The sequence below is a fragment of the Metopolophium dirhodum genome, chromosome 1 (genome assembly GCF_019925205.1).
Source record: "Metopolophium dirhodum isolate CAU chromosome 1, ASM1992520v1, whole genome shotgun sequence".
NCBI classification, from domain to species: domain Eukaryota; kingdom Metazoa; phylum Arthropoda; class Insecta; order Hemiptera; family Aphididae; genus Metopolophium; species Metopolophium dirhodum.
The window spans coordinates 117,123,735-117,148,584 of NC_083560.1; the positions used below are offsets into that span (position 1 = coordinate 117,123,735).

At 31.8% G+C, this 24,850-nt stretch overlaps 1 protein-coding gene across 2 annotated transcripts; it reads left to right on the forward strand.

Moving 5' to 3' along the window:
* The first annotated feature begins 2,182 nt into the window (after positions 1-2,182).
* Positions 2,183-24,551, forward strand: LOC132933761 (uncharacterized). 2 transcript variants are annotated; one of them, XM_061000039.1, is made up of 5 exons: positions 2,183-2,712; positions 12,372-12,947; positions 13,287-13,427; positions 20,690-20,917; positions 22,866-24,551. In XM_061000039.1, the coding sequence occupies exons 2-5, from the start codon at positions 12,459-12,461 to the stop codon at positions 23,151-23,153; spliced, it is 1,146 nt and encodes a 381-aa protein (XP_060856022.1). In that variant the 5' UTR covers positions 2,183-2,712; positions 12,372-12,458; the 3' UTR covers positions 23,154-24,551. The 2 variants fall into 2 exon arrangements, with proteins under 2 accessions (XP_060856022.1, XP_060856023.1); XM_061000040.1 differs by lacking the exons at positions 20,690-20,917; positions 22,866-24,551 and adding an exon at positions 16,477-19,747.
* The last annotated feature ends 299 nt before the right edge of the window (positions 24,552-24,850 follow it).

The following is a 24,850-nucleotide window of genomic DNA, read 5'->3' on the forward strand; positions in this document are numbered from 1 at the left end:
TTTTTTATCACCGCTATGAATAAAATATAGATTAGGTATAGTGATTTTATGAACACTTTGGTTTTTTTTCTAATACAAAAATCTACTATAATATTGTAATTATTATCAATTCTTACGAGGAAAAAACAAACATATTATTATATTTATGGTCCCAAATACCGAATTGTTGTGATATGCGGATATTGCCCAATGATTTCTTTGACGTGACTACCTATTTTAAGTATTAATATAATATATTGCAACCTAATGTTTCAATAGTATATTGTAGTATTGTCTATTGACAATAGATGTTACTTGAGTCATATTATAAATTGAATTATCATTATCAAAACCATAAATATGACCAATATATTATACCAATATATATTACTTTTAGTTTTCAAAATCAATTACATACCATTTAATCGTATTTCCACTACAGGTAGAGTTTTGTATTTCTGCATGTCTTTTCTACAATATAAATGTATAGAGCTATATAGCTATAGATAGCTATTATATGTGTATAAAATATAGATAAAATAAAATAAATACTATTGATCATACTTGTAATGAATTATACGCTATACACAGGGGCGCCCGTAGAAAATCAGCTCAGTGGGTGCAAAATTAAATTTATGTTATACATACATATGTAGTCACATATTTACATTATTATATACTGATTTTTTGTTCATCAATCCCAGTTAGTATGTTGTAGTATGGCTAACCTGGCTATACAGTACCTATAAAATAAAATATATACTGTCGATAACTAATTTTTCACTGGGTCGAAAAGCTTGAAAATGTAATAAAAGGCTCCTCATAAGTTGTTATAATAGAAATTTAAAAATATTAAAGATATACATGGACACATTTTTTTATAAGCATTTGAAGTACAAATATAGACGGTATTAGTCAATATCGCACGAAACTTTGTAAATTATTTTGTAGTTTGAATGCATGCTAAATAAATTGTGATATTTTAGGAATGAAAATTAAAAATAAAGTTTCTCATAAGTAGTTATTATGGCAACCAACAAATCTAAAAAATATATAATCACTGTTAATTGTATAGACATTTTAAGTTTAAATTGGGACAAAATTAGATATTTAGAGAAAGCATAACGATGTTAGTTACTTTGTTATAAATTTAAATTAAAACCTTTATTCGCAAGAACTCAAAAGCATTTACGTACCTAAATTATAATTTTACTATACGCAATGATATTTTCAAAATATTTAAATTTCTTTTAAGCTATTATACCTACATATACCACGAACCTGTTCACACTATTCTACGGAAAGGTGGTATTGACACAAAAGTTAATAACACTATGATAGAAAGGCACCTAACTTAAACTATACTTGCCCATCCCCCCTCCCTGATTATTTTAAAAAGTACTAAAAACTTTCAATTTTGACTCCTAAAATGTTTGTACTTTATAGATCCATATTATAAACCTTATTTACCTAGATACAGTTTTTGTTTTGCTACTAACGCATCAAAGTAATGATCAAAGCATTTTTTTTAGTATAAAAATTGTCTCTAAACACAAAAAAACACCCATACCTACCTGGCTACCTAATTGTAAAAACAATACATTCATCGCCACGCTCAAAATCTAATATAATATGTGGAGTTATTGATAGTTGGAAATTAATTTAAAAAGATCATATTCAAATAATCGTTATAAATGAAATAAATATTGAGTATTTTATAATGTTATTAGTTATTCCAAAAAAATATAAAATAAATAAATAGACAAATAATAATTATATTTACATAGAACACGTGATGCGGTAGGTAGTAGTAGTGTGCACAAGTGCATATGTGTAGACGCCCACGCAAGTTGCGTGCTTACTACCTACTCTAACTGCATAGTCTCTTTGCACTTATATACAAATTATGCATGAACTGCACTGCAGCAATGTGTGCAAAAACCGGGAATAGGCAAGCTATTAAACGCCTACATAAACGCGTGCGCTGCTTGAAATTAAGTATTATAGAACACATACCATTACTTCTATATATATTACTGTGTATAATAATATAACTGAATGTTTATAATATTACATATACTTACTACTATGGCATACTACTATATAATGATAATAATAATAATAATATTATATTATACTACTTTCATTTTTTTCTTCTCGCACCGGTCGCCGCCCCGCTCACACTCACTCACTTCGCCCGCACATTCACACTGTACATCACACCCGGCCAACTGCCGATCGTCCGCTACAGTCGCTCGCCCGCGTTCGGCAGATCAGTCAGACAATTTTTTTCCATACGCGCTCGGTCGCACGCCCGCACACACGTTCTCGTATGCTTATATATAAATAAGTACAAAATACGCGTATATAATAAGCGCCGGCACCGCTGCTGCTGTTGGGACGTCGTATATCTGTCGCGTGTGTGTGTGTGTGTGTGAGTGTGGCGTGTTTTTGTGCACAAAGATAATAATAATAATATTACTATTAACTACCAGACACACCATATCACATATAATATTGTATTAAATTGTAAAGCCGTATATAATATACAGCTGCAGCGCTGCTGGTAAAGCGGTGCAACTGCAGTCGTCGCCAATAAGAGGGTTCAGCGCGGCCAGTGTAGCACGAGGGAGACCCAGCAAAACGCGGTCATCGCGACTGCACTTCATTCGCGATCAACTGCAAGTGTCGGCGAAGTCGCGCCGGAAAACACAAACGTTTGGCTGATAAAAGGTATATTTTATTTATTATTATCATCATTTGTGTATATGACATATAATATAGTGTTTCGAATGTATACTTATTATCTATAGGAGCTTCTAGTAGAAGTGCATAAAGCACACGGACGTGTATTACAATTTATATTTATTTGTATAGTAACAAATAATCAAAATAGACAATAGGTATGATTTATATAATACATACCTACCTATAATATATTATATACACACGCTGCATTATTGTAATATTATTGATTGAGTAGTGCATAAAATGTTTCGATTGTTTCGTTATGTAAAGTCGTGTAGAAACATTAAATGAGTCAAGCGTGTTTACATAATAATAAAATCCGAAATCCGAGATGATAATCGGCCGTACAACGCGCGTGATTTATTTCCCGACTATACTTCCTGCTCGTCCGGTAATAAGTCTTTTAAATTTTACGAAATTATTAATATATAATTAACGTTTTAAATAAGGTATAGGATACAACCATAAAACCCGTTTGATTACGTGTTAAAGTCCCAGCAATAAATACAATATCGTGTACAACGGCGGACGCGAGAATCATAATATAAGAACTCGTCGGACGAGACAGCGTAGGTACGTAATAAAAACTTTAACGCGCACAGTGCACACGCTCGTGTATAAGACGACCACGAGCGTAATAAACACGTTGTGGCGCGAAACAGTTCTTTTTTCATTCGCCGTTACGTGATTCTAATTAAGGATACAAACCCGATAAAATATCTTGTATACGTTTGTAATTAACGAGTTTCGGGTGACGTTTACACTCTCTAAGTCTTATACAAATTCGTAATGACGAGCACATTATTATTTGTTTACGGCCAAAAGCTCAAAAAGCTTCTAGCTACATCAGTTAATTTGGACTATATTACACATAAGACATGATTTAATTAATATTTTTAAATTAAATTTTTTTGAACTTCCTAATATCTTTTTAAAAATATTAGTATAAATTGGTCTTGATCATTTTTGAGTCCACTTTTAAAATTAAAAAAACTTGTATTTGTGTCGATTTGAATTTGGTTAAATAATGTCATACGATAATACGTGATATGACGTAATAAGTGTATTATATAAATAAGAGTATACTATTATGTAAGTATGTAAAATAAAAGAGCGGAAACTTGTTGTCGAGATCGAGGTGGATTTTTTTGCGTCTGTGCATTATTATAATATAATAATATACAGAGATGACGGTGCTCAGCTGACACATCGGGTGTCCGGTTTTTTATTTTTTATTTTTTCGTCTTTCACTTTTAATACATTTTTTATAACCAACATTGCCGTTTTCCCGGTGCCAATCGCACTGACATCATGACGAGTTCGTATTTATTTATTTTGTATATATTTTATAGTTTTATTTTTTATTATTAGTCATTCCGCTTGATGGTCGCCGTCGACCGTTATTGCATAATTTCTTTTCAGCGAAAAAATACACTGTGCAGTAATCATATATTTATTATCATTATTTAATAACCGGGGCACGAGACCAGTACCGTTCGCCCGTGTACGCTCACTCTCGGAGTAGGTTTCCGTTGCTGGAACGGCGATGACGACTATACGTAGGTATACACTACCCATACGTTATTATAATGTCGACGACGACTTTCACCACACCGGCAGCCCAGGCCCGCGTCGTTTCACTCTTTTATTTTAAACACATAGTATTATAACATTTATTTTTATATTTTTTTCATTATTACCTGATTGCAGTGGGTTGTAAAATAGGGTGTTTTGGGTAGGTAACATCTCAGATATGAAGGACACACTGACACCGCATGTCCACAATGCATAGTATTATGTTTTCGTTCAACTGTTCATATACCATACAGAATACAGATGTTATTTCATCATAAATGTGAATATGAAATTTCAAGAAAAATACGCGATATTATACAAGCACTTACTCGCGTATATAATATGGTACTCTCGAGCCGGAAATGGTCGGCCACCGAATTCCATATCCCGCGGAGAACTTAACAACATGCCGTGTCGTTATTGTGCGTCGCGTGGGTTTACGATAATCATGTATGTTGTACGTACCTAATTATCTCGTGTTTGAGTTTTTCACTATTCTAAAATATAATTCTATAATCTAATATCTATTGTATAGATCTTAATGCTGTTTTCTACGATATTTACTGCAAATACAAACGCTTATATAAGTTGAATTAAAGTTGTGAACAATGAATATGAAAAAAAGCTTACACCAAAGCTTACACACTATTTTTTTCAAGTACCACTCATGTGGTTTATGGGTCGGTCATGTACCACTAATGACTAGCAATAGAACTAGGTATTGAAAATTGAAAATTGAAATACATTATTATTGTTGAAAATTATTTAGGCACATTTAACAGCATATTATTTAATACCTATTTACATAAAACACAAAGTAATAGATTCGTCATAAGCATTATAGTAAAACTATTAGTTTTTAGTTTTCCGTACTATCACCACATGACTTTCCGCGTACCTATTAGTCTACTGCGTAGGTACCACAGTTTGAGAACCGCTGCCTTAGAGAAATGTAACATTTTGGGCTTTGTATTTAACAAATTTGAATAGTGTGTGACTGGAGTAGAGCGGTGTTACCGTTGGACGGAGGTAATAACAACTGATTATATGCTAAATAAAAACTACATGAATTTACTTTGCTATCATAATATATAGTCAAAAATATATATAATTAAGTAAGTACATTAATTTTCGTATTTTTCAACTTTCTACTTTTTTTTCATAATATATACAATCGAATGTTTCTTTATTATTCGTCGTAGTTAGTAAAACTGTTTTTAAAATACTTAAAAATCTCATTCGGAAATCTAAACGATACCTATACTAAGATAATATTATATACTAATTAGCTGGTAGCGTAATAGTGGTAGTACGGTTAGACCGATCTAGTGTCAGTTGTGTACATTCGTGCCTACTGAGTAAATGTATAAGTCTGTACATTTTAATATACGATAATGATTTCCGCGTGTCAAAAACACTGCGACGATAAGACAGAGCATGTACGATAGAGAGAGAGAGAGGGAGCTAGACTGCTAGAGAGACGGAACGACATATCGTAGAATGCGTATAATAATAATATAAAATTATGGTATGAGAATAATGATGAGCGGGTGTGAAGTAGACAGAGGGAAACGACGAAACGACGAGAGTGAAAACCGGACAACCACGGTGGCATCATTTTGCCACTGGCACTATCAATAACTATGTAATATTATTACTACGTTTGTTGTTGTTTCGTGTCCAGTTTACGTAATTTCACGCGTAAGCGACGACGACGACATAAAAATAAAAAATGGGCACTTATTGGCCACTATTTAAATGGATGAGCCAGTCGCCAGTGATCGTCATCGCTGAACAACATTGCCGGCGAAATGAGAATGTAAACGCCGGGCACAACGATGTAATTAAAGCGTAGGTATATTATAATAGTGGTAGGTAATACTGTAGTAGGTACCGTGGTCGCGGTTGTTTTTGAGCGCGTGTTCGATAGTCTTGAGCCGGGTTCTCGTTACACCGTGTCGTGTAAAGTTGTTTGTATTAAAATTGTATAGGTAACCTGTTACCAATATTTTTTTACCTACGTATTGAATATTATACGGGACACACATGGTGGGTGTAGTGTGAACTCGGCTTTACGTAATTTTTTTTCTGACACCGTACCGACGGTCGGCCTGCGGCGACGGCGCTACAGTACTGCTCGTCCTTGACCGACGCGAGTTCGGTTTGCGAATATCGCCGATGTACATCAAGAGGATGTAATAGTTATATGATATAAGTATATAACCGTGTACTTACATACTGCTGTATCCATCTGCTGGATTTGTATTTCGTATAACAAAATCGAAATCTTGGTGTCTAGGTTGATATTAAATAGTTTAAACACCTATTTTTTATTACCAAATTTGAAGAGGATAACCTAACGTGTAATATCCCTTTTGGCTTTTGTTACCTATATTATCCAACGAAGAAGTTACGGTGTTTTATGGTTTCTTAGATACTAATTACTATTATAATAATTTATAATATATTATTTATGCTATCGTAACTTTTTCGATAGATGATATTTTACGAAAATTATATACAATTATCATGAAAAGATTATCCTCTTTAAATTTAATGTTGAAATTAATAGAATAAATTGGATTATTTAGTACGTAAAATTTGCTATTTTATGCTTTTTGTAAGATGGAGACAACTGGTAGGTACTGGTATAAGTGAATAATGTTATCTTAAAAATTTAAAAAGTCGTTTCCAAATAAACTTCATAACGAATTTAAATTCAATTTTAAAAATTATATCAGATAGGTTAGTCAATATAATTGGTGAAATATTTATAAGTACTTTTAGACAAAAAAATAAGAAAATTGTTGAGTGAGTGTTAGCACTTTGCTAAAATGTGTTTGCATGTGCTGAGGCACCCCACAATTTATTTCTTTTACACTACAGTCGTACTAATAAGCATTTTCTTCGCACGCATCATACAGAAACTTAACTCGCTGACTGCTGAGCCCAAACATCAGCTGATCTTCCTTTCAGAAATAAACAATTTTACTGTAATTTATGCTGAGTATTAAAATAACATTAAATTATTTAAATTCCAGTATATGTTACTTAAAAAAAAATATATAACTCGTTAAATATTAAAATAATGATATAATTGATAAAATTATAAAAAGTATTAACGATTTTCGTACCTTAAAGTTTAAACTTAGACCACTCCGTGTGATTTTAGGTCGTCAAAGATAATGGACTCTTTAAGCCATGATTATTTTCTTATGTGCCCCCAAAATCCAGACTGTTGTGAATATATAAATTAATATACAGAGTGTGACAGAGAAAAATACACACAACAATTACAACATATAATACATACTCGTACATATTATTTAGGTACCTACTCTTAATAATAGTGAGTGGTTCAACGACCCGGGCATGTTATACGATTATATTATACTTACTTTAATATAATATAGTATATTATGCTATTAAAAGTATAACGAGCGCGAGGGAAAAAGAAACCATGGTGATTGTAGAGTACCTTGGCCAACGATCTAGATCAGCTGCGGATCATATTATCGAACTGCCACCTACTCTAATACTACCTAGCAAAAATATACGTAATGATATTATATTGATATAAATAATAAAAAAATATATAACAAATGTATATAGTATGTCTACATCGTGCAACTCAAAATGTATATCATAATATTAATACAAAATAATGCGTACGGTGATTAGCGAACGGGAAATGCCGCCTTTTACCGCCTCAGGTGAAACCAGCTCCGAAACCGCCGCCGCACCGTCGCCGTACATTCATTCATCCCGGATTATAAAATACATTACGACACTGTTAATCATTATTTTTTTTTTCTTATCCGTCCCTCGCTGCAGACAGATCGAGACGGCGACCGCACGCAGTTTCCAAATATTATCCGTCTTATTCGTTCTTTGCAAAACGCACGTTCATTATTGATTATTATTAAATACCATTGTACCGCCGGTTTCGAGCACCGTAATCATTGTAAAATACACTGCGGTTTTGTAGAAAACATAAGTATACTACCGGCTTAAACATTATGTATAGATACCTATCTGGCGCTTGGTTATAATACAGCAGATACTGTTCTGGAAAAATACATTGCGATATGTGTAACGTATACAAGTTATTGTCTTTCTTAAGTTTACTTACAATTGAATTCCGATAAATCTATAAAAAATGTTTTTCATCAGAAGTATGAACATATCATCGGGACGTTGTCTCACCGACTATATTGTTGGTAGATAAACGATAAACATGTTGTCACAGTCCACAGATTGGCTATAACCTTACAATAATTAACTGGTTTTAGAACAATTATATAGGTGAAACACCTTTTATGAAAATAGATTTTAAGTGGAGCAATGACACACGTCTGCATATTATATTTGTTTTTATATTATTTCTTAATTACATTACTAACAACAGTAATACGTAATGACCTGTAAGGTACTTTGAATTGGTATTTTAATAATATAATTACATTTTTTAAATTACATTTATCTGAAGTTGTAAAAATTGCCTATATTAAACCCCTTAAAAATGCAAATGATGCCTACTCTTCCAGCCAGTTATTCTATGAAGCACCAATACTATTTAAAACAGTCGAAAAGCTTGTTTAAAGCTCGGTCCTATAGAGTATAGGTTTTCATATATATGACCGTTCGAACTTCGAATGCCTTAATAGATCACGATTTACATTTCACAACCCTGTGTTCTTGTGTTGTAGCAAAATATATGCACAGCATCCGCTGCAACAGCAGACATTTTGAATAACTGTATTAAATATTGATAATATGAAAAAAATCGGAAGCTGTGGTAGAAAGCCTCGTGTATAAGAATGTAATATTATTATTATACAAAATGTCGTGTCGCAAACATTTATTTGATGTGCACAGACCGTAAATAACGCATAACAATAATAATTATAATAAATAATAGGTAATAATCATATTAAAATAATTATACACCTGTATATTATATTAATGGGACGTTTGCATTAATATATACCATTAACCATACACAAATGTTGCTGTGCAATAAACGGATCTTGGGCCTTTTTTTAGCATTTTAAAAACATTTTATTTAAATTTATGTACGATGTATTGATTTACAATTTAATATGATAATATTATGTCTAACAATCATACTTTGATATAATATTTGATTTCGAAGAAAAAAGTCATTCGAAATAATTAATAACTGTTCTTCCGGTTACATACACTTGATCATTACTATAGTAAAGTATAATATATAAATAAGTATTTAGTACATCTATTGTCTATAGGGTATAGGTAATTTGTTACTTATACAGACCTACAACTATGGAACGTTGTATGGCAAAAATAATAATTGTTGTATACACAACTGATTAATAATTACCTATTTATTGTATATAATTGGTGATTTAAGAAAGTAGATTTATGATTACGATTAACAGCATTTTTCATAATTAGATAGGTATATATAATACTCTGTATTAATTAGTGATTAAAATATTACCAATTACATAGGTAGGTACTTACATATATCGTATAATACTATAGTAAATTATATAGATTAACAGTGTGATACATGAGAATTATGATTTAAAAAATAAAAACAGGTTTTACAACATACAAACTAAATTTTTTTTTATTTCGTCACCCTGAATTTTTTCTTAACGCGTTTCAGATGTTTTGCTCAACAAATCGGGGCGGTGAACTTTTACTTGAAAATATATGATATTTTTTCAGATTTTATAACGAAATACCAAATATTAATAGGGAGCCAATGATGGTGTAAAAAATACAACAAATAGTGAACCGCCTTGGTTAACATGCGCTAGATGCGCATACTATAATACATTATACAGCTGCAGGTGTATTTGTTTGTCGAGTGAAAGTGTGAGCGCACTTATCCTTAGGGGCATTATCGCGGGCGTTTCCGCGGCAGTTTGCGAAAAAAATTCAACGCGTTACGACATTTTTCGTTGTTTTGCCCTCGTAAAAATATCGTAAAATAACAAATTCAGCCAATGCATATTATATTTTATCAATATGATATGCACAGTACACACATGCAGCGTAACGACCACGCCCTTTGACTGCTTTACAGACCGCAAGACCGCAAACGTTGTCATACTTTCCAATGTAATAGGTAATATCGTTATTAAAACCAATAATGGTTTTTCGTTATTATTACCCGTTTAACCTCTGCGGGTAGATAATAAGCATCTAAGGACAATCATAAATTCGAGGTGCTCGACCCGGAGTCAGAAGCCGCAATGAGGCGGTATTAAAACGGGTCGTGGGGAAATTTATTGAGTCGTCACTCGTCATAAATAAATGAATATTAATATATCAATGTAATATCAGTGTTATTCTTTATGATTATTGCATGCACTCGAAAAACGTATTAATTTTCTACGAAACATCATGTGATTATAATAGATACGAATGGCATTACGTCAGGTACGATAGTAACATGGATTTACAAATACGTAGATGTCAGTTTTGTTATATCACGTTATCCAGAAATCGGGTTACCGGTTCATAGGTACACATTACGGCATTACGCCCGTTTGTGTATGTAATTTGTATTATTATTGTACAATGATTAGCACGTATTGCGGCTGCTGCGGATGCCACCGCACTTCGACAATTCGGGTTAACGAGTAGATATTAATATTACAATATATTTGATATTGTTGCCCGTCACTTTAATGATAATAATATTGTATTATGCCTTAGTTATAAGTTATAACTAGGGCTCGGATTTATATGTAAATACAAATTTTCTCTGCGACACGATAAACTAATTTCGGCAAGTGATAAATTTGTTTCACAAGATTTTTGATAAAACGAGCTATATTTGATTTTACATATTTTTACATATTTTGTCATAAATACATGTTTTTACATATTTCTCAACTATTCAATTTTTTCTCATATATTTAGACAATTATACTGTTTTAATGTCTTTTCTTCAGAGTTCAGAATTATTGAAAGGTTATCATGACTATATATTATATCGACGATCTTTTAAATTCAACAATTTTAAAGTGCATGTTATTATTATAACTGTAATCAAGATAATTAGATAACTAAATAAATAAAAAATTTTTATTACATTTTATTTTATTATTTATTATTATAAAAATTTTACGACAATATCGGCGATCTTTTGGATTCGAAAATTTAAAAATGAATGTTATTAATTGTAATCAATTTAATTAGATAAATATAAATATTTTATTATAATTTATTATACCTATTACGAATTATAATTATAATTTTTATTTTTTTTTTGATAATACATATTTTGAATTCTTTAGCACATATTTATGTACATATTTTTGTTGTATAAATACATACTTTGGTTATATAAATACATATAAATCCGAGCCCTAGTTATAACACATTGCCATTCCTTGTGATGCATGAAATCGCCCGGTAAACCGTTCGAATCGATGGGCCGACATCGCGGTTGGTTTGACGACCTGTACATGTAGATTAATATGTAGAATGTGATCGATCTCCATTGCTAATACGAAAATGTACCATTATTGTTGCCTCTTATTTGATTTATTGAGGTGTACTCGCAGGGGGAGGTTATATGTAGAAAAATATTGTGGAGGCCGGTGAGCTGCGCTTAGACGAGAATGCAAACAGACAATAATATATTGTGCTTTGGTATTTAATTAGAAGGATCGACTAATAGAAGATAACTGCATATATCATGTTAGGTTCCCATTTAAACGATAGAGAAATATACTTCAAGCAAGCGAAGTTGTAAGCATATTTTTTCCGTTTTTTTAAATTGAAAATTTAAAAATTTAAATATACATTACATAACGCACACAATGTGATGCATAAATCTTTCTACTCGCGCTTTAAGTTAGGTTATTCCGTTATAAACCTGGCGGGTAATGATTTAATTAAAAAAACTTACATGGCATTTCACACTAAAAATGTACGCTTGAACAACGTATTTGTAAACGAGTAAAACTTTAATTTTATTACATATAAAACCAACAATTTGTCGTTATAATATTATGAAATGTATTTTTTGAGTTTTTGTATTACTTTTAGTTTTATCTGTTTTACAGATCAGTGGTCAAACGTCACCGTCGGTAGCTGCTGCATCGATCATAGAGCGGTATACAACATATTGAAAATACCTAAGATCAATCGAAATGACACCTTTACAGACCACGACGACATCGGTTCGACGGTGTTCCGTCTTGACGGCCACTCTACTGCTGTTGGTAGCGGTAGCCGCCAGTTTGCCATCCGGCGCCCGGTCATCCGCCATACGTCCTGCGTCTTCCGCTGCATCGACCGATGCCGCCGCTTCCCCGTTAGTGCCAAGCAGTTTGCAAGGCGTTTCAGCCGTCCACGCTGAAGTACCAGCAGAGGCCGCCGGAAGGTCCGTGGTGGTCAGGAAAAAAAGGACGTTGCTCAAACTCAAGCCGCTCATCGTGTTGCCGGTCAAAGTCGCATTGGGCACCGGCGCCAAGCTGGTGGCCGGGGCCAAGTTCGGAGCCAAAGCTGTCGGATTGGGCTCAAAGGCATTGGGCGTCAGTCTCGTTGGACTAAAAGCCGTCCATAAGGTGGCCAAAGTGACGGTGAAGGCGGCCACTGCTTTGGGCGTAAAGGCGGTGCTGCTCAACTTTTTGTTCCAGGTACAATAATATATCTATGATGCTCATGCGCATGTGTCGAACTAGCAGCGTAGCTAGTGTATAGATAAAAATTAAATATCCAAAGCACACTGTGACATTAACTGAAACCATAGATTATATTACAGCAATATTTAATTAGAAAGTTTTGTATAAAATTATTGGACATAGATTTCCGTATAAAAACGCACGGTACTTATTATATAATACTATTTCTCCTACATATACAATTTCTAGCTGCGCCATTCTTGTACAGACCCGGCCCACATTATATCGTTCGCATTCGTCCCTTGACATATTGTAATGAAAACTGATCGTATCGTTTTATTTTTATTATTACAGAAAATCAATCAGGTGATCGACTTTAAGACCCGCTTGCTGAGCAACCTTGACCAACGCAACCGGCAGCAGAATGCACAATTCCTGTCACCAGTGTTGCCCCAATCCTCTTCGTCTTCGAAATCGGGATCAATCGGAAACAAGGTAAGCTTGCAGCGATTTACGATATATCGTGTAATTATTATTAAAATGTGTATATAAGAGAAATAGCTATAATACACATATGTATAATATTTTAATGCACATTATACATAGTGAGAAAGCACGAGAGTGGATATGAGTGGTATCACTGTATTGAAATATTTTTTAGACTGCCAAAGTGGTATACAGCAGTATAATTTACAGTGGTAGAGAATGAAAAGGATGAAGAAGCGATTGATGTTGCGGTTGAGCCTTTAATGCAGCGTCAAACTTATATATAAATTATAATGTACAAATTGTGTAATGATTACCGTATACAATTTGGAAATCATGGTGAACAAAATGTTTTATAGCATAATCTGAGATGTATGATACAGTGATAGTTAACGTTAAAGCGATGAGTAGTGCCATAGTGATACGATATATACGTATTATACAGAAAGAGGAAAGTTTCTACCACTCATATATGTGATTTAGAAATTACTATAATAAAATATATTTACAGTATATAGTTTATATATATTAAATACCACTTTATGTACGGCACGCACTTCACAGTATTTTATACTCGCATATAGTAAATATAATATACGTCATATACAGTGGATTTTCAATAGTTGGAATTTCAACGGAATAAATCATAAAAAAATGATAAAAATGTAATTTGAACGCAAAATATTAAACAACGTAAAAACATGTAAGTCTGCCATTTTTAAATTCGCAGATATACGAAAAACAAAATCATCCCAAATTAGGTTTATTTTATCTTATTTTTTATAAAATAAGTTAGCCATTTGAGTTTCTAACAGAATTGTAATTTATTATTAAATTAAAATGCGTTACAAATTGCAATATAATATGAGTCTAATCATCGTTAATCCACTGTATACGTATATAAAAAAAACTTATAACCATGAGCACTTGTACAATTACACTAACCTCTTATACACTATATTTTAACAATCACCATCAGCACCAACACCAACTACACCAATAATAACCCACCCACAACCATACTTCCCACCCCTCAACATATAATTTATACGCTTGTAAAAGACAGGTACAGATCACCTATATATACTATAATATTATATACATGTACATATCATATAAATTTAATACGATTGATGTGTAATGATTGTGAAATTTGTATTTTACCATCATAAAAATACTATAGACATATCATAGCCTATCCAAATATAAATACAATAGCTAAAAAATGTATCATATTATACGATGACGATTAAATTCAAAATATTATGTAACTTGATCATATGCGTTTGTGACAATGGTAGTGATAGTTACTGAAATATTACAATATATCATATTCTCATATTCATATACCTATACCTCCTATACCTATATATATATATATATATTATATATCCAATATCCATAACATACGATGACGATGACGACGACGGTAAGTGATGATGACGAAAGTTATATTAATGAATAATGTGAACTTTATGATTCGCATATACGTATATGAATATACAATTATACCTGCAGGATGATGACGGGAAGAAAATCGTAACACAAAAAACTCCTACAAAAACCGACAAAAAAACAACAATAAAAACGGCGGCGACAGTTAAAATATATTCTATAGATTATTATAAACTAAAAATTAAAATACAAAATAGCTTCGAAGGGACGGCTACGACGAAGATTATAAACAGTACTGTCTACGTTATACTGAACACATCACAATAATATTATTATAGACTGTTACTTTATGCGGTATTACAATATGATATAATACATTCCTACATGTACATTATACGATTACGTGATTTCATAATCGGATCTTGCCAGTAATTGATTCTCGATGAACAAAATTTACGAAACAACACGTTTTTATAAAATCAGCTAATGCATTCGAAATAAAGTATTACAAATAATAAATAAGCACCTAAACATAAATGTAAAATATGTATAAAACTCGTTTTCAAAATGTCAGTTTTTCTGTTGACAATGTAGTTGGTACGTTGTACATTTCAGTTATATAACCAACATTAAATTAATTTTTGAATTCGTTTGTAGCTGAGATAATATTGTAGGTAAAACGAACCTATACGTTATAGTATTGTAAATCTATCGAGAAATCTACTTTATTTATTGTTGTATTATTTATTACTCAAATACGACATAAAATTACAATTATTACGACGACGACTTTTTAAATGCACGTGTCATGTGTGTCTACGTATGTGTGTGATCACGCGCGCGTGTAGGCATGTCAGAGAGTAGGTTTATTTGTGTGTGTGTGTGTTTGTGTGTGTTGCAAAAGGCGTACGATATAATATTGTTGTGTGTACGTTAGTTGTAATAATAATAATATTATATTTAATTCAGTGCTCGGGAATTCGGAAAAATATGTAGGTACCTAGTGAATGATCCATGTAGTTAACATTGGTTTATACCTCTTCTAATGATTGCTCTAATATAATATCCGTGTCCGGAGGAGACAAGAATTGCCATACATTGAAAACATCACATTCACATTTTAATCGTATCTAATAATATCAGTACTTAGGCTGCTGTAGTATTCACAAGCAAACTATAATATTTACCTATACGGCTATAGAGTTAGATAAACGCAATACATTATTAATTACACTATTATTCCGGTGTCTATTGATTATTACCTATATCATTATACGATTATTATATGTATACGAGCCGACACAATTCCTTTTATTTTCCTTTATCCCCTTACGGTATAATCGATATCGAAAGTAATTTCAATTGTCTGCTACAGTTATTATATTATCTACGGCCAAACGTCACGTTTTGAATACTAAACATTCGAATACAATATTTCCCAAATCGAAGCGCGTGGATTAATGGAATAACATTAATGTGTCTGCATAATGACTACAGTAGTTTGGTTCACGTGTTGCTGTAACCGCACGACCGATTAACCGAATTCGAGCACTGAATTTATATTAATATACTATATTATTATATAATAAAATATTATATACTATGAATAACATCGAACGATGAATGTGTGTGTGTGTGTGTGTGCGTATGTGTGTGTGTTTAGGACAACGCCTCATTCAACGTCGTCGGTGCCGCAGCTTCCGTCGGCGCTTTTGTCCCCGCACCGGACTTCGTGGCTGCCCCTGATGCTCCGGGTTTCGTTACGAATGCGCCATCAACAGCACCAGCATTCGTACCCGGATCAGACCTAATCGCTTCGCCACCACCACCATCACAGCCGGACTTTGATGGACCACCATCGGACTTTGTTGGAACTCCGACAAATTTTGATAGCGCTTCATCGAGCTTTGGCGGTGCGCCTTCTGGATTTCCCGCCTTCCAGCCGAGCTTTGCCTCCGAACCGTCAGGCTTTGCCGCAACAAACGACGACGGATCACCATCGTCGGAAACGTCGTTCTAAAAATATGCGTCCTCTTATCATCGTCATACCGTCGTCTCCTCGATTGCATCGACACTTGCCAGCCACACCGCCATAATAATATATGCCATAATCGTCATTTATATATTATATTATCCATCATCATATTATCATAATCATACATATATACATATATATATAAGTATAGTCATAAGTTCATAACCATATATAGTCATAAATAGTAATATAAGTTGTTTAAGAGTACTTAAAGGTGGACTCATAGGCGCAATTAAGAGAGACTTGGGGGTGATTAGCTCCTTCATAATTTATGCCATTAGTGAACCAACTAAAATAATAAGGAGCTTCAGCATCCCTAGTTTTTTATTGGAATTGCACCACGGGTATTTATAGGTACAATACTCGTAAATATTTCATTAACTCACACATTGAATCAGAGTTATTGCGGCCGTTCGACTGTATATAAAAGTACATTTTGGATGTAGGTTAAATTCCATGTACATTCTAATATTCTTCGTAATCACTTAAACGATGATTATCCGAGTAAAAAGGAAAACAAAGATTCGTTTGATTTTTGCAACCCTGGTCAATTATATAACTTGAATTAATTACTTCAAGGTATGGATTAAATTGTTAATATCGCGTATAATAGCTATCACTATATGTGACATTAAAACGAGTATACTCTTACGTGATATTATATAACCATTTTAAATTAAATTATTGTTTACGTATTTTTCTTATAGTTTTCTTATAAATAAATTATATGATAATACAGCCACATAAGTTCGAGTGTAACAGATAATCAAAATTTCGTTTTATATAACATTATGTAATATTTAGGTATATATGTATGTATTACTATATGAACACAAATCTAAAATACACGTAAGTAAGTTTAACGTTTAACATAATCACACGTTTTATAAATTATAATAAAAGAGCATACAGTAACTACACTTGCCTAATGAATAATAATTTGCGTATATTAGGTACACGGGACTACGTGAGCATCTTATAATATTCGTGTGTTATATATATATAAATTATATTATTATTATACACCACGGAGGTTCGGTGATTATTACACTTCACTTTCATATACCACGTTAATAATTAATACGTTGTAATTATTTTTGTTGCAACATCCAATAATTTAGTGTACCATCACTCGTCTCTTCTTCGTCGTCATCGTTTTCATAATTTTCATAAATTAACCACGCGTGTTCGCAGAATTTTTTAGTCCTTTCATCACACTAATAACCATTATTATTATCATATTATTAAACCGAATTATCGTTAGCATGATTTTTTATTTTCATCGTCATCTTACATCGTTATTGGCAGTCAACGACCATTTCGCCAACCAATCATCGTCATATTATCTGTATCTAGTATCATCAATTCATCATAAATGAGAGTCATATAAAAAAATTATTATTATATTACATTTTAGTTGGAAACATAGTCTTAGGTTAGTTAGGGTCATCTATATAGGTTTTAGTAATTTAGTTAGGCTTAGTAGTCAGTAGGTAATTGTTGTCTCTTGTCTGTTGGTATATTATTTATTAGTTATTACTATATAGTCGTCGTGAGATTATTTTTCTTAAAAGTACCTAGGTACCAAAATTTGTTTGAAATATTTATCTAATATATTAATAGCAATAAATAATTGGGCCGACGGTTATTACACAATAGTATAATATTATAATCGATGGCACTACAACGAGACGTATTGTAGCGCCTATGAATGAGTCTTGGCACTGTATGTCTGTATGCCATGTCACTTAATTAATACGTATATAAAATAATAGTACTTATATCAATATTATACTTAGTGTACATTTTTATCTGTAATTGATATTTTAAGTGTGGCTTGGAATGTATAAGTACTTATCAACGGTCTAGAACTCTAATTTAATTTCTAAAATCATTAATTTATCTTGTTTTTGGATTCAGTCAGATTTTTATCTTTTAAATATTATACACAATATACCCATAGAATTTATTTTGTCTGTAATTTCAAACATTCTACAAGTTTTTCAGAATCTGGCAATAAAATAAATCAAAAATAATTTTATCTCAATATTGAGATATTATAATAATATTATAGATTATTGTATGTACCTACCTATAGGTACAAGGTTTAATAGGTACATAGTTGATAGTTGTAAGCCTAAAAGTCATATAGGGTGGGTGTTTAAGGTATAATTACTAATAGTTAATAAAAATATTTAAAAAACATAGGTTGTCTTTACTATTTTATAGCCAATTATATTTATTAACAGGCGTACTACTCTACGTCTATATTGTAGTAGACGTATATTATTGTAGATGGTTATTTAACATTAACTACTCTAGTCTATAGACGATAGGTCTATAGACATATATTATACTCGATACCCTAGTACACGATAATGTAGAGTATAACAATTTCAAACAATTTCATACGTTCTTTGCTGGTTATTAAAATGCATTCGCTACCTACGTTATATCTAATACATTTTGATTGTCAATTCTCCAATTATATTTAATATTTAGATATATTAGAATCGAAGACTAAATATATATTATTTTTAAAATTTATCATTGCTTATACAGTTCACCCTTGATCCCTTGTTTAATCTTTCTGTATAAAATATGCGTATAAAGTTACCCCATTGTAACATTTAAGTGATATAATTTAATATCGTAGTTGATTAATCAAAATTACATTATTCTACTGTATTTTGTGTGTATACAGAAATCCCTCGTTGTCCGCGGATGTTAGGTTCTAGCGAAGTTGCGTGGATAACAAAAACGTGGATAACGAGGGATTACTGTACTTATATATTATTATAATTGTGGTGATATTCATATATTCATATTGTAATATTAATTAATGTATTTTAATTTTTAATAAATAAAAATAAATATACGACTATTTAAAAATATATAATTTTTATTATTATTATCATCATCATGAAGTAGTTAACTTGATACGAATTGTTCTGATGCTCACACAATGTCCTATTTATTTTTACCATAATATTATGTCGTCAATCATCCGTCGTTTTCCATGTCAATTGCCAAACATAGGTAGAAATAATATTTCAGCTGAATTCGCGAGTCGCGTTGCAGACTTACAGTTATCGTATAATATGATACCTATTAACCTTCTGATCGGTTAATGATAACGATTACAGATTGCTTATATCAGCCCGCAACATATACAATTCTAAATGGTTGAGTTAAGTGCTTATGAAAAATTCTAAGGAAATCGGTAGGTGCCACGGTTTTGTTAAAAAAAAAGTCAAAGAAATATGGAAAATAGAAAATAGACGCGTAGCACTGTAGCATCGTAGGATCATGCAGATAACTGTTTAAGAATTTAAATTACTTATGCTGGTTTGCATGAAAAGTTTATTAATGGGCTAATTATAGCCCACTAAACACTGTTTCAATGGCCATTTGCTCATTATTGATTCGTAAATTGTTTAGTGATTGTTCATGTTAGTCTCTAACATAATGCTGATAAATATTTTCTCTCAATATTTATATATTTTAAATCATAAAAAAACAAAGCTCTGCATAACAATTTTAGTTTAAGCACATATTAAAAAAATCAAAATAATTTTTTGATTTGAATCGTAGTATAAATGTAGGATAATATTGGTCGCAGACTGTTGTGATTTACGTCGCAGATCTTCAGTTTTCCATATTTCGTTGATCATTTTTTAATTTTTATATTGTTATCAAAACATTTTTTATTATAATTATTATTATTAATATTAATATTATATACTGAATAGGTTATATAAACATTAAACTATGATTAAAAGAAATATTATGAAAATCGTATTATTTATAATTTTTAAACATGTGGGACATTGCATTGCAGGAAGACGACGACTTTCTGGCATCAGTACCGGGCACCGGTGACCAACAAGTTTTGGCCCAAGAACAGACTAAATCTTCAGCCACGGCACCGGCGGTGGCGCCGCTGGAAGACGATAGTGAGGTGACATTCGATGCCAACAAAGTTACTCTTCAGGTTCCGGACAGGCTTTTCGGTCCCAGTTTCACGGCTGTCAATGGCATATCACAAGCCATCGGCAACGTCATACAGGTACATAGTAACTTACTATATTATACACATCGTACATTATGCAGAGATTTTAATATTATTTCGGATAGTTGGGTATTTACACGTTTAAACTTAACATGTATATATTTTTTTAACTTTTAAGGTTCATTAGTCAATTTAATTTGAGTTGAATTAAATACAAATATATATTAACTAGGTAAAAAGTCAAAAAATAATCTTTAAATCTTTAAAAAATCTTTGACAGATGTTAAAATGTACTATATATTTATATTACAATACCAATTTTTATGATATCATTCCCTTGGTGCAAGACCGCCTCTTCTATACGTTTAACATTAATTGTAGTTTTGAGATTAATGTATTTCAAATAATAAATTTGAACCAAGAATTACACATAGGTATATTTTGTACTTTAAAGTGGTTTACATATTGATATTAATATCTTCTTTAATCAGTAAAATTTAGATTTATGGCGGTTTTTAAGAGGACGCCACACCCGCATGTGTTGTCTCTGTCTTACAAACGCGTAACATACCAAATTTACGCTTAGAAATTCAAGTTTTATGCCGTTAGCTTAAAAATTAGAGCGAATGAAACTTGATGGTAAGAATATATTCTGTGTTTTGTTGAAAGTTTTTCTTACGATATTTCAGTTTTTAAGTGAGTTATAGCGTGTTTCAGTTTTTAAGTGAGTTGAGTTATGAGCATTTTTAATTTACATTTATTATACACGCTATAACTCACTTAAAAACTGAAATAATGAATAATAAATGTAAATTGAAAATGCTCATAACTCAACTCACTTAAAAACTGAAATATCGTAAAAAAACTTCCAACAAAACATAGATAATATTCTTACCATCAAGTTTCATGATAAGTCGATTCACTCTAATTTTTAAGCTAACGGCTTCAAAAACTTCTAAAACTTCAATTTCTGAGTGTAAATTTGGTATGTTACGCGTTTGTAAGACGGAGACAACACACTCGGACCCGGGTATAGCGTCCTCTTAATGATATTTTATCACACAATACTGCCACATTTCTGGTTGTACTCGAAAAGCCATTATATGTGGGCAATGCAATTTAGGTCTATATTAGTTGTAACTTGTAAGTACCTAATTATTTTATGGGTACACATGTGCGTAGAAAAATAATATTTAGTTTATAACTTATAACTGATTAAGTGAGTAATATTTAGGCATATGGAAGTATATTTACTATTTACTATTTAGGTACTATACCTCAATGTGCACTGCCTTAGTGCATTATAACTTACTGAAACGGCACAATATCTGTATACCTTTTCGTTAATTGAATATAACATTCAATAAACAAAATAATACAGGTACCATCCAGACAGTTTAATCTTATACAATTTCATAAAAATTACCTAAACAGCTGACAAAAGTGTATGCAATTTCTGTGGTTTGATTTTTTGAAAAAAGTAAAGATGTTTGAATAAACAAACAATTTTAATTGGCCAAAGCACTTTTCCATATTGAAAATTATTATTTAACTATTAACTATTAACTATTAACTATTACAAGTTTACATTTTTTTAAATTTCAACCTGATCTGCCCAAATAATCAATGGCAACCACTAATAAATAAATACTAATTTCTACTAATTATTATTTATTTCTCCTATGACCAATAGCAACCATTTACAAACAAACATTTCTATCATAAATTTTAAAATCCCTGTTTGAGCACCTCCCCGGGTTTAAATTTACCCTTTTTTCTTCTTCTTTGTGGTTTTGAGAACCGGAGGGGACTGCGATTTTAAGTTAGCCTATGTTACTTAAGGATAATGTGGCTTTCTATTGGTAAAATAATTTTTAAAATCGGTTCTACAACCTCACAAACTTTACCTCTTTATAATAATAGTATAGATATAATATATTGTATATTATATTATATTTTATTACCATATTATAACCAAATTATAATTTTCGTTGTTGTCGTACAGAACGCAGCTGGCAGATTGGCCCGACTCGTTGACGCCATCAAGGCGGCCATTTGGCGCAAAGCGGCTGGCGTCTCATCCATCAGTAATTCGAGTGGCAGTTTTGGTGGCAACGGAGGTTCATCAGGTGCGTCGACGGCAAACAGAGGATCTCGAGACGCAGCGGCTGACCTGCAGAACGACGACGGATTAGATCTTGACCCGCTGGACGAGGCCGCGTCTGCGTCGCCCAAGAAACTAAATGCGACCGATTTTGGTGCCACTAACACAGGTGATGGCAGCAACAAGTGATACTGCCGTGGTGAAGTTTTACAACAGTCGTCGTATGTTAGCTGTCTCTCCGTTGGCATAATAACATTTAATGTTATTGTTACCGAAAAATAATATTATTATAACATCGTCCGACCACGTGTCGACTGATGTGTAAATATTACGATGTATGAATATTATATAGGGTGATTTTCAGCTGAACGGTTGATATCATTATTAAAAACTTGTTAAAATATTATGATTTACAATATCTATTTTTGGTTACGCCTTACGCTTTATGAGTATTTATAACTCCCGTCTTGCACAATGATCGAGTATCGTCGACTTTATAGTGAATATTACCTACTATCGTTATAATATACAGGAGCGTATACAATAAGAGGGGGGGAGCCAAAATATTTAAAAAAAAAAAATGTTTTAAATAGACATTATCGACATCGATCTTCATGATTTTGTACAAAGACCAACAAGTTTATCATAATATTTTAACGATAAATTAATAATATTGTGTTTATTAACGATAATAATGCACCTAAATTTTTTTTAACTATGAATACCCTCCTATCATGGAAGTTGTTTCCTTTATACGCGCTTAATAATACAAAATATAATATTTATTGATTAAATCTTATATTTTTAAGTGTATTTAGGATTTTACACTTTTATATACAAATTTTGATAATTTCAAACAAATTAACCGACGATTGATGTTTGAAATAATCACTCTGCGCATTTTTTTTATATATAGACATACTGTAATAGTATAATATCATATGAAAAATGTGCATGGCAGACCTGAACGTAGTTTATATTATAATTGCATGTATATTTATGTGTAAACGGGGCTTTTTTTGTTGTAAATAATTTTAATTTATATATATATATCAAATATGTTATACTATTGTTATATTTTAAACGATAATCAAAACTAAACGAGAAAAATGTAGTATTACCTACCTACCTATAGTGTAATATATGGGTATGTACCTACTTGTATTGCCATGTGACGTATGTATATTATTATCATACACTATTAATAACAAATAATAATATTAACTATATAGGTAGGTATATCGTATATTATGTTCTTAAATATTGTGGTATAAAATATTAAAATATATTAAGATTAGTTGTAAACATATTTTATTGGCTATGCAATGTAATATATCGTCAACATTTTGTTGTTGCACACGTCCTCATATTGTAGATTATTATTATAACAGCTAATTTTCTTCACAGAGTGTTGCATTTTTATAATATTTTATAGTTGTATATTGTTGAGTAACCTATATTGGGTATAATAGCGCCTGTAATCAATTGTATTCATAAATTAGTAGATTATTTTTATAAATTGAGTGTTTACCTATACCTAACTAATGCGTGTGTGCAAAAATACACAATATTTTAATCAATTGTAAATTGTATTGTTGTTGGTTGTAAAAATGTACCTAGAACCTATTATTTACAGTTACAGATTTTAGATTCTGAGCGAAGCGATGAATGTATTGATTTTACAATGAAGTGTGTTTTTTTTTAAATTTTTTTTGTGTCTGTCATTACCTTTTAGGACAGTGAAAGTGCTTGGATTTTCTTCAACAGTTACTTTTCTGATAGGAAAGTGAATCTAGTTGGTACTTTGGGGAGTCAAAAGCAAAAAGGTGGATAAGTGGTTGTCGCTCTGCTGTACAGTAGGTTACAAGTGGGTCACTGTAATGGAT

Bases quoted from the DNA above. Each gene is read 5' to 3' on its own strand.
- LOC132933761 (XM_061000039.1), top strand. From the start codon at position 12,459: ATGACACCTTTACAGACCACGACGACATCGGTTCGACGGTGTTCCGTC. The intron at 12,948-13,286 runs GTACAATAATAT...TTATTATTACAG, and splicing joins TGCTCAACTTTTTGTTCCAG to AAAATCAATCAGGTGATCGA. The intron at 13,428-20,689 runs GTAAGCTTGCAG...ATTGCATTGCAG, and splicing joins CGGGATCAATCGGAAACAAG to GAAGACGACGACTTTCTGGC.